Below are 9,974 nucleotides of genomic sequence, written 5' to 3'. Positions count from 1 at the left end.
TTCATTTGGGTTTTAATGAAAAGATTCAACCATATAGACTTTTGCAATTGATTGCATTGATGCCATTTTCTTAGTGTTTTTTCTTTCTTTTAACGTATGAAAAGAAATAGAAATTCAAACGTGAACATTGATAGTACATTAAAAAAAAAAAAAAAAGGTAGATAGATGATATTAATATTATTATTAGTTAATTGTGTTTTTGAGTCATAATTTTATTAGTTAAAGTTTGGTTCTAAGGATGAAACTATAATTTTAATGCAAAATTTGGACAGATTCTTCTTGGTATGATATGGACATGAAATGAATAAAGAAAATAAAAGAAAAACCCCATGAAAACCCATCTTTTTTTCCTCTCAAACAATTCATTACAAATTTTCCATTGATTGGTTCTTTCTCCTTGCAGAAACTTTTCCTTCTACTCTTCTTCCCTCTCCCCTTTGTTCTTCCTTCATTTATCATCTCCTTCAAGCTTTCAAACCAGAACCATGATTTTCGTCGATGGAGCGCCCTTTACCCTCCAATCATCTTCATCAAATAAGGTATTTTCCCGCCTTGAATCTTTCCAATTTTTACTTGAAACCTCCATTTCAAACATTCTGATGAACCCTTCTAGCTTATCTTTAAAGTCTCCTCCCGTTTTTCCATCTCAATGCTTGGTTTTTGTGAAAAAGATTCAGAATTCCACCCACTTTCTTGTTAAACGATGTGGGTGGTTTTTAATCTCCTCATTGGAACTTATTTTACCAATCCCATTCGCAAAAGAAAACGAGTTTGGATGGATTTTGAGTTGTGAAATAATAGAAGTTTATTATTATCTTTTCCCTGATCAAGTCTCTGTACTCATTGTTTGACTGTCAGTAGATTGCTATGATTCATATGGTAATATTTGAATTTATCTGGAGGCAAATTCTTGAAACTTACAAGTTTGTTTGCTCTTGATCATTATGATTGTTCTTGATCTTTTGACCTTGTGAACGGCATTGTTTAGTGATTAATTTTTTGAATATGACTATATTAGTATCTTCAAGTAGAAATATGTATGTGACTCATATTAGCATTTGATGGGCAATTCTTTCTAATAATTAAATTAGATCACAAGTTTTTAGGTATCTGATATCCCATGCTTGGAAAAAGCCATATGTCTTTGTTTGATCATTCATAAAGAAATGGTTTTTTTTCTCTGAACAGGGCGCTGATGTCTTGTATGCTTTAATGGAGTGCCCTTATCTTGTTGATGCGACAAATTTATTCAAGGGTACTCCAGAGATAAGGGTCACAGTTTCTGAAGAGTCTGGTGTGGAGAGACCAACTATGAGTAAATGGGTTTATGTGTTTCAGAAAGAATATGCCACTGTTGATCCTGCATTAGTGGATGTAATTTTTCTCCTCTCCCTTTCTTTCTTTAGTTAAGCTGCTCACTTATGAATTTTAATGATGTCCTTTGCTAATTCTCTTACTGGATAAGTGATATGAATAGCAGCAGAGTGATCAAAATATCTTTCAACAGCTATACTGAAGATAGCTATTGGATTAAAGAGCTCAAAGATTGAATAATCTGTTTTCCTGCATTTTAATGCTTCAAAAAGTAGTTGTGTTTCCAAGACATTGTGGTGGCCAGACTCTAATTGCTTGTGTCACTACCACGACCTTGCTTTAACAAGATCAACTTTATAGGTTGTAAACTGAGTCCTTGAGTTCTAAATATATCATGCTTATGTGCCCCGTGAGATGTCAATAATACTCTTCAAGGTTAAGTTTTTGAGATCATGGAAATCTTCTGAAAGATGCCAAAAGATTATGATATTTATCCTTAGGACTTCAACAAAGAACCAAAAGCAAGTTTTTCTCTTATTCAACCATAAGTATGTTACAGTTTCATTCTGAATAAAATTTTATGCTTAGCAGAGTAAAAAGGTATTAGACCCTCGTGTATAAATGTACACTTTCTAATGAATTTGTTAAAGTAAATAATCTGCTTCTCTAAGATGCAGATTTCTGTTCTTTTCTAACTTCTATCTTTATACCCCATAATGCATAACTAAAGTTTGTTGGCACTGATGAAGCAACAACTTGTGTGGGCATAGCTATTCGGAATCGAAAAAATGGAATGTAAGAATTAATTCTGAAAAGTTATGTATATTGTCTTCTGCAAATTTTGCCATTAGGTTACACTTATTGTCAACTTATGCATCCTGACCTCATTTCCTGGATTTCAGTACATCTGTTGCACATATGGATTTCCCAGACATCATCCAAATTGCCCTCTCACAGATGTTATCCCTAGTTGTCGATCCCACTGCTGATGCTGAGTTAGATGTAACTTCATCATGTCACTCCCCCTTATCTTACAAACTAATTGCTCTAAGCAAATGCTTGAGGACTGATTTTGAATCTTTTACCAATACAGGTTCATTTAGTTGGAGGTTTTGAAGATGTTCTACTCAAAGTCTGGCCAGGACCCCTAACTTTGTGATTGCTTTCCAAGGATGCTATCCACAAAATCAGAATAGTTGAATTGAATAAATTGGGGTTTGATGCAGGAAAATAATAATATTACTCGGAAAGGAGATCGTAAAAAGATGGAGGGCTATTCATTACCGCTGTGTAATAAAATTATAGGGAGTTTGTGGACAAGACCCGAGAAATTTCATCTTCAAACTCTTTGTATTCTTCAGCATAACACTCGGAGAGACTCTGAAGGAAATTCTTACCCTATCTTCAATGGATTCGCGGTCAGCCTTCACTTCATCCAGTTTCATGTTCTGTTTATTTCTCTTTCTCTTTTCAGGTTCAGTTATTCTTATGGTCACAATTTATGAGCAGATTTACAAACTATACAATTAACATCAAACATGCCAAGAAAATCACCATTGTTTGAGCGTGTTTGGGAAAACTATTTTCTACCTTTAGAATATAAATTTAATCAAAATGTGCTTGAGTAACCATTTTAAGTTTAATTTCTTTTATAATGTTTTACTGATTACTTTTCTTCGTTCCAAAATATTGGGATTGAGAATAGTCATTTCAAGTCCTCTTTTGAGATAAAAACTGTACTCTTGTGGATATAATGCAGAAAGTGGATTTTTGTCTTATCCTAATGCTACATTTTATTTTGCATAATCTAGTTTTCTTTTTGCTAATTCAGGTGAAAACATCTGATGGATCTGTGTTCCCTGCTAGCTTTGATAGTACTTCAAGATGCCCAGATGAAATTGTTCGGAGAATTCGACTATCTTCATCGTATGAAGATCCAAGTTGGGAGGGCAGACTGTTGGAGACATACGAAACTCAAACTGATCAGTTCAGAATTGAACCATGCCGCTGGTAAGCTGTCAAACTTTAACGTGCAAATCCTCCCCATGATTTCTTTTTCCCTTTTCGAATTGCGAATATATTGTTACAATTTACTCCACTCGACAACAAATGATGTTCTTGTGATATAATACTAGGACGCCATGGAAACAACACATGGCTCTGTCTCTACAACGCCTTTCCGACTCTGAAATCCTCCAGTCATGTTCTACTTCCCCATCTGTTGAAGGACCAGACTTCGTGGAGAACGCTAGAAGGTATCACATGTCAAATGCACTCCGAATTAGATTATATTTTACTCGCTAGCTATATCATCTGCAATCATCTGAATTTCAAAACGTTCTTCCAGCTAATTATTTGGTACCCTGTCCCTCAAGAATGTTACATGAAAATTTTGTTGCATACAACTCGATCTATTATATCCAAATGCGAGGCCTAACATATTGAATATTCTCTCCCTCTCTAACAGGCAGTGGGCTTATTTAGTGGAACACCCAGATTGGAGAGAGACCTTCCCAAAGAAGAAGCCAAGAATTTTTAGAAGGGCTGCTAATGGAAAATGGGAAAGGAGCAACTGACTTCTTCTGTTCTGGTATCTTTACTATTGGTGAATATATTCCTATTCCTTGAACCATTTTAAACAGTGAGAGAATACATTATTGTCATTACACAATTAAATTTGGGTTTATGATTGGCTGTGTGTCTAATGAGCTTTTAGGCAATTACTTTTATTGCCCTTAAAAAAATATAGTTTTCTTTGATTTTAGATTTAAGGAAATAGAAAGGTTAGATAAAGTTAAAGGCTAAAGGGAAGATGAGCAAGTATGACCAAACGACACGTCGAAATTATAAGGCCTGTGGTTTTCGTTCAGGCAATTTGTCCTCAACTACGAATCGAACAAAAGGGTCATCTTCAGCCACGTAAGCTTTCGAAGCTTTGAAGTTACGAATATATCCCTATTAAACATGCAAAACCCAAGCCCATTTGAGTCGACCCAAAAGGGTAATAATCCTCCATTTCAAATGTTTTTATCATTGTTTAAACTTTAAAATAGTAATTTCTTTTAGGAAAAGTTTAAAATAGTAATTAAAAATTGACAAAGAGAAAATGGAAATGTTGTAGCCACTTCATGCATAATATGTATTATTAAATAAATGTGTCACATCAACCATTTCACAATGTAATATTAGTTTTTTTTTTTTAAGATATTGTATTAAGGTCGGGATGAAGAAATCAACTCTAACTATGTCATTTGAACTATATTGTAATATTATATTTTGTCAATTATTAGAAATTAATATTAGTTTTAGAGGACTAATAATTCAAAAACCTTTCAAAAGCAAATAAATTTAAATTGTTGAAAATAAGTTTTAGGAAATGGAAATTCAATCCCACGTCAATTCAACGTTTAAATACATAATAATATATAATAATAAAACTTAAATGGTCTTCAATATCTATTTTAGAAGACAAACATGGTTGACAACATCGTAAATTTGCATGAGATGCCAATCTAGGTAGGTACTTTTGTTCACAATATTTGCATCGTTTTTTTGTCTCTCGTATCATCTTTCAAACTACACGACATTTTCATGTCATCTCCATCCCATTGTTTTGATGCTTGTAGTAGCCTTATAAATACATTTGGGCAAAAAAAAAACATTATCTTCTTATGTATTTAGCCTTTAAAAATGTAATGTGAAAGCTTACATCTTGCAACAACTGTTTTGGATACATACAACGAGTCAATTGTTGGATTTACATCAATCACAAGTAAATCCATTCTCACCCAACACCTTAATCAAATTGGTACTATTTAAGTAGACATTGATAAATTAATAAATGTATAAGAATTATAATTAGAACAAAGAAAATGAAAGTACATATACCAAGATATTGGAAACAAACAAAGTTAAAATATTAATTCAATCCTTATACTCAATTATTCTATTTTAGTTAAAATTTAGTCTTTATATTTTGAAAAGTTATAAATGGACGGTAAAAAATAAAAAAAATGCAAGCACAGAGTAAACATAATAATTTGACCTATTAATTGGAGTGTTTATATGGATAACTTAAATCCAATGAATTACATTCTCCTTTCAACTATGTAGCCTAAAGAAAATTTACTAAATCCGATACCCATAAGAGATCCAAAAGAGTTACAAAACAACAACCTTATTTCAATTCACATCTTCCATTCGTTCGGACTAGGGCTCCATGGTGTGGATCCTTTCATAAAATAAATTCAAAATATATATAAATATATGACTTAGCGTACAAAAGAGGGGAAAGAATTGAAGATGTTAGAAGGTCGAGGAACTGAGATATAAATCACCTGAGTTGTGCATTTGAATCAAACCAGTGCGAATCTTCATCTCAATTGTTTGATTTTCAATTCCAATTTTCCAAAAACTTCATCACATTACTATGAAAGCTTCCCTCATCTTCCGTGAAGATCAAAACCTTAGTTTCAGAGCCAAAATCCCTCTTAATTTCTTCGGGTTACCCTTCCGTTCCTCCGTTCATCTTCCAGATTCCGACAATCTCTCCTTCACCTTCGCCACTTTCTTCAGATCCGGCCCTTCCTTCAACCTCTCTTACCGTCCCAATCAAGCTCTCAACCCCTTCTCTCTCGCCATCAAGGCCGGAATTGGACTCTTCGGCTCACCCATTGACTCTCCCATGACTTTCGCCGCCGAATTCAACCTTCCAGCTAATCAACCCCCTCGCTTCTTCCTTCACTTCAGACCTCAACTCGGCGATTTCACTCTCCGTAGATCCGTCCAATCGAACATTACGAATTTCAAGTTGCCCTACCGAAACTTGATTTCGCAAGTCGATGACGATGTTTCTGCTTTCACTAGAGGTAAATCCGTCGTTGGCCCCGAAACTCCTGACCTAGGGCTTGGAAATCCGGTCCTATCCAGTCAGAGAATCGATTTCTCTGAGGCACTCAATCGTGTCGATGATGTGCTCTCGACTATGGAGATTAATGCCAGATCGACGTTTAAGGTTGGAGACTCAACAGCGGTGAAATTCCGATGGAGCATGACGTTTCCGACGTGCATGAAGAAGGATGAGTTCACGGCCAAAGCTCCACTCTCCAAAATGCCATATCTAGCATTGGGAAAGATCAAAATCGAACGCGCGGCTGCCAGTGAGAGCGAACGAGAAAGCAATAAGGCTGCCGGAGCAGGAGAGTTTTCAGGTTTGAAGAAGCATTTGGAGGATTTATGGAAAGAAAGCCGATGGTTGAAGAAGAATATAGAGCAACTTCAGTCGGAGATCGGTGAACAGAAGGCTGCACCGTCGACTCCGCCGGTTGAAACAAGGAAGAAGAAAGGAGGATGAAAAAAGTGTAAACAGAGTGTTATCTTTTCTGTGGGCTCAAAACGGAAGCCACGTGATATGGCCCCAGGCTCGTGATTGTTGGCCCATTGGGCTTTCCAAGGGTGACAATGAGGCTTGTGACTTGTGAGGGACTGTGTTAAGCAATAATAGAAGTGGGCAAGGGTGGAGTTGCAAATTCCTATTTCTGGAAAATAAAAATATATTATCATGTTTGCTTTTGTTTTGTTTTATTAGACTCCATTATTTAGTTTTATTTAAAATTCAAATCTTGAATAACTCTTTTTCCATGTCAAGAATCTTTGGAGGGGGAGTTATATAAAACTATATAACCCAAAGTCCAAACAACTAAAATTAGTAATCAACATTACTAAGACTTGGTTGATTCAAGTTTATAAGCTTGTAATAGTTTTTTTTAAAAGAAAAATAAAGTGATAGCCTTGTACTAGCTGTACTTACTAGTTGTTTCTATAATCAAAAGACAAACACTTTGTACTGTGAGGAAAAGAAACAATAAGAAGAATAAAATTTTAGAAATATTACTTCATGACAACACTATGTCCTTACCATTACAAGAAAGTGGATCAAACAGCCTCAAACTTCCCTACATATAACATTTTAATTTGTTGCTTCTATCCATCCCTTCCTTCCTATGATTATGCTATGAAGTTGATGATGAATGAGTACAAAGAGTTTTGTCCACTCTCCTATTTGGATTCCCCATTTCATGATTTTTATGTCTTTGAAGGATGTCAAACTTTTTCCGAGGTTGAGTCTTCATTTGCATCCTCCAACACTAATGATCGTCACCACCACTTTCTTATTTCTTCTTCTTTTCATTCACCAAATCCTCAAGAAGCTCAACATCAATCAAACTGTTCCCAAGAGTTTGATGGTGAGAACTGTTCTTGGTCATGTGAGGAGTTGATGCCAATTAATCGCAACAAAAAGGTCAGTTTATAAAAGTACTTGCCTTGTTCTTGAATTTCATTCCAAAAAGTTGTGTATTGATAAAATTGATCTTTTTTTTTTCCTTTAGTTTAACTACTACTTACTATGTTCTTATACTTTTAGCTTGGATTGATTTAGCCCATGTACCTACAAATATTGAAAGGAAGTACTAAAATAGTCACTTTTCAAAAGTGAAAGATGTACTCTTAGTTTTAGTTCATTTTAATTTTTGTACTTTCAAGATGTCAATTTTGGTTTATGTGCCTTGAAAAGTGACCATTTTTGTTCTACTTTGCAAAATTTAGAGGAAAAGTAAGATGGAAATAAAAATAAATTGGCTAATTCAAAAGTACAGAGAGAGAAGTAAGGGTAAGAGTACTAAAACCAACTAAAGTAGTATTTAAACAGTTTTTTTTTTTTTTTTTTTGTTCTTGTTCTCGTGCAGTTAAAATCAAGTATCGTTTCTAAGACACGAATTAAATGGACGGAAGAGCTTCACCAAAGGTTCACCAATTGCGTCGATCAGCTCGGAGGCGCACAAAGTAAGTAACGTATATTGTAAACGATCAAAGATGTTATGGCCATCTGAGAATTAGTAACTCAGTGTTTGTTGCAAGTGCAGAAGCCACACCAAAGCAACTCTTTCACTTAATGAAGACTAAAGGATTGACTCTCATCCATATAAAAAGCCACTTACAGGTTTGCGTTTGCTATGCAGTAAAAGTTAATAACATTTCACTCTCGGTTTGTCATTCTTTTGATTTGGTTTTTGATCAAATCCTTTTTTCCTTATCAGAAATATCGCATTTCCCAGCAGATTCAAGAACTTTCAAAAGGTGTATATTCTTGTTCTAATCCTAAACTCTATCAAACTAGAAATGTAAACTTAACTAAAACTCTCAACAAAACCAATCAAATACTGATGTGTTTTGTGAAGCAGGAAAATCTGAGAGACAAATTAACAAGAAAGAAACGATGCAGGGTAGCCAAAACATGTAAGTTTGTGTATCTGGTTTGCATTTACATTAATCACAACAAGAAAATGTTACAAACTTTGATTAATTTCCAAGCAGAGGGAAACAGTTGATGGAAGTAGTGAGACAACAACTTCATGCTCAGAGTAGTTTGAATGAACAATTGAAGGTTTGATAATTCCATCTTAGAAATTATTGATTGTAATGCTCTTTTTTCAGTGAAGTGTCCTGTTTTCCTAAATTCTAAATAAATAAATAAAAATTGAGGGCATCATTTTTATCTATGCAAGAGGGCATTTGAGCCAAGAAGTAGAGTTGTGAACCCAAGGAGTACTGTGAAGCCTCAGTGAGTTATGAATGCTTGAGACATGCTTGTCAAGATATAAACTTGATATTACTTAGTCATGAGACTCATAAACACTACTCAAGGAATAAGTGAGTTCATGAACTCTTTGACCAACTTCTTGGACCAAACACCTGCTAAAGTTAATTGAGTCAATTTTAACCCACAAATTTAGAAAGCTTGTAATTGTCATTTAGGGTTGTTTTGGTTTGTTAGGGGTTTAGATTAGATTGTGTGAAGAAATGAGTTTGGAGTTTTAGAAGCCAAGATTTATGTTTAGCTTATGTCTGGTTTATAGGTTTAAAATTCATAAAAGGTTGTAAATAATTTAAGAGGTAGGTTCACATGTTAAAGTTTACAAAATATAGATTTCATGTTATGTATCCTAACCATGTAAGTATTTTAGGAGACAAATCCTAATCCTACCATATGTAGCTATCGTGGAAACTATTTAGATATTAAATCCTATTTATGGTCATTATAGTTAGAGAACTAATTTCACTTGATATGTTTTATGAAACTGAAACTAACAAATAGAATTAGCAATTTAAAACTCAAAGCAAAACAGAGTACAATAGTCTAAGGTGATTGCAACATTCCTAATTCATGCCCTATTCCGTGAGTCTCGTCTTTTTAAGGCGAGCCAGAGGACTTTTTAAAATATTGCTTAGGATAACTGAACTTGTACATGCAAAGACATTTGAAAGTTCTAGTTTCATCTGATTCGTCCTTGGACATAAAAATAACATTGAGGTTTAGGATATACTACCGTTGATTGTTGCTTTTTGGGTACAGGTTCAGAAGAAATTGATCTCAGCCATTGAAGAACAAATGAAGCAACTGAGAGGAAACCTATTGTGTTTAGAAAAGACTAAGGGAGAATAAAATGGACTTCTCTTTTATCAGAAAAGTGTGTTCAGTTCCTGGCAATATCTCTTTAACCTGATTTTGCATCTCAAACAAATCTTAAGCAGAATCTATTTATATATCTATCCTTCCATTTTGCATATTAAACAAAAATAACTCACATTTAAACACACAA

The 9,974-nt window shown here is 34.4% G+C and overlaps 3 protein-coding genes across 3 annotated transcripts; all 3 read left to right on the top strand.

Moving 5' to 3' along the window:
• Positions 1 to 307: 307 nt before the first annotated feature.
• On the top strand, positions 308 to 4,058 carry LOC101208664 (protein N-terminal asparagine amidohydrolase). Its single transcript, XM_004149563.3, has 9 exons — positions 308 to 539; positions 1,189 to 1,374; positions 2,045 to 2,109; positions 2,217 to 2,316; positions 2,408 to 2,446; positions 2,541 to 2,732; positions 3,146 to 3,324; positions 3,450 to 3,569; positions 3,782 to 4,058. The coding sequence occupies exons 1-9, from the start codon at positions 486 to 488 to the stop codon at positions 3,888 to 3,890; spliced, it is 1,044 nt and encodes a 347-aa protein (XP_004149611.1). The 5' UTR covers positions 308 to 485; the 3' UTR covers positions 3,891 to 4,058.
• A 1,685-nt stretch (positions 4,059 to 5,743) lies between these two features.
• LOC105435123 lies at positions 5,744 to 6,667 on the top strand. Its single transcript, XM_011654533.1, has one exon. The coding sequence runs from the start codon at positions 5,744 to 5,746 to the stop codon at positions 6,665 to 6,667; it is 924 nt and encodes a 307-aa protein (XP_011652835.1).
• Positions 6,668 to 7,200: 533 nt separating this feature from the next.
• Positions 7,201 to 9,908, top strand: LOC105435122 (myb family transcription factor PHL5). The gene is made up of 7 exons (XM_011654532.2): positions 7,201 to 7,615; positions 8,061 to 8,157; positions 8,238 to 8,314; positions 8,412 to 8,451; positions 8,556 to 8,610; positions 8,689 to 8,758; positions 9,728 to 9,908. The coding sequence occupies exons 1-7, from the start codon at positions 7,211 to 7,213 to the stop codon at positions 9,815 to 9,817; spliced, it is 834 nt and encodes a 277-aa protein (XP_011652834.2). The 5' UTR covers positions 7,201 to 7,210; the 3' UTR covers positions 9,818 to 9,908.
• Positions 9,909 to 9,974: the final 66 nt, after the last annotated feature.

This window comes from Cucumis sativus, chromosome 3 (assembly GCF_000004075.3).
Source record: "Cucumis sativus cultivar 9930 chromosome 3, Cucumber_9930_V3, whole genome shotgun sequence".
NCBI lineage: Eukaryota > Viridiplantae > Streptophyta > Magnoliopsida > Cucurbitales > Cucurbitaceae > Cucumis > Cucumis sativus.
The sequence above is the reverse complement of the archived record's forward strand: the minus strand, read 5'-3'. Positions and strand labels throughout refer to the sequence as shown.

Coding starts and splice junctions, on each gene's coding strand:
- LOC101208664 (XM_004149563.3), top strand. CDS start 486: ATGATTTTCGTCGATGGAGCGCCCTTTACCCTCCAATCATCTTCATCA. Junction 2,317..2,407: donor CTGCTGATGCTGAGTTAGAT/GTAACTTCATCA, acceptor TTACCAATACAG/GTTCATTTAGTTGGAGGTTT. Junction 3,325..3,449: donor AGAATTGAACCATGCCGCTG/GTAAGCTGTCAA, acceptor ATATAATACTAG/GACGCCATGGAAACAACACA.
- LOC105435123 (XM_011654533.1), top strand. CDS start 5,744: ATGAAAGCTTCCCTCATCTTCCGTGAAGATCAAAACCTTAGTTTCAGA.
- LOC105435122 (XM_011654532.2), top strand. CDS start 7,211: ATGACAACACTATGTCCTTACCATTACAAGAAAGTGGATCAAACAGCC. Junction 8,158..8,237: donor TCAGCTCGGAGGCGCACAAA/GTAAGTAACGTA, acceptor TTGCAAGTGCAG/AAGCCACACCAAAGCAACTC. Junction 8,452..8,555: donor GATTCAAGAACTTTCAAAAG/GTGTATATTCTT, acceptor TTTGTGAAGCAG/GAAAATCTGAGAGACAAATT.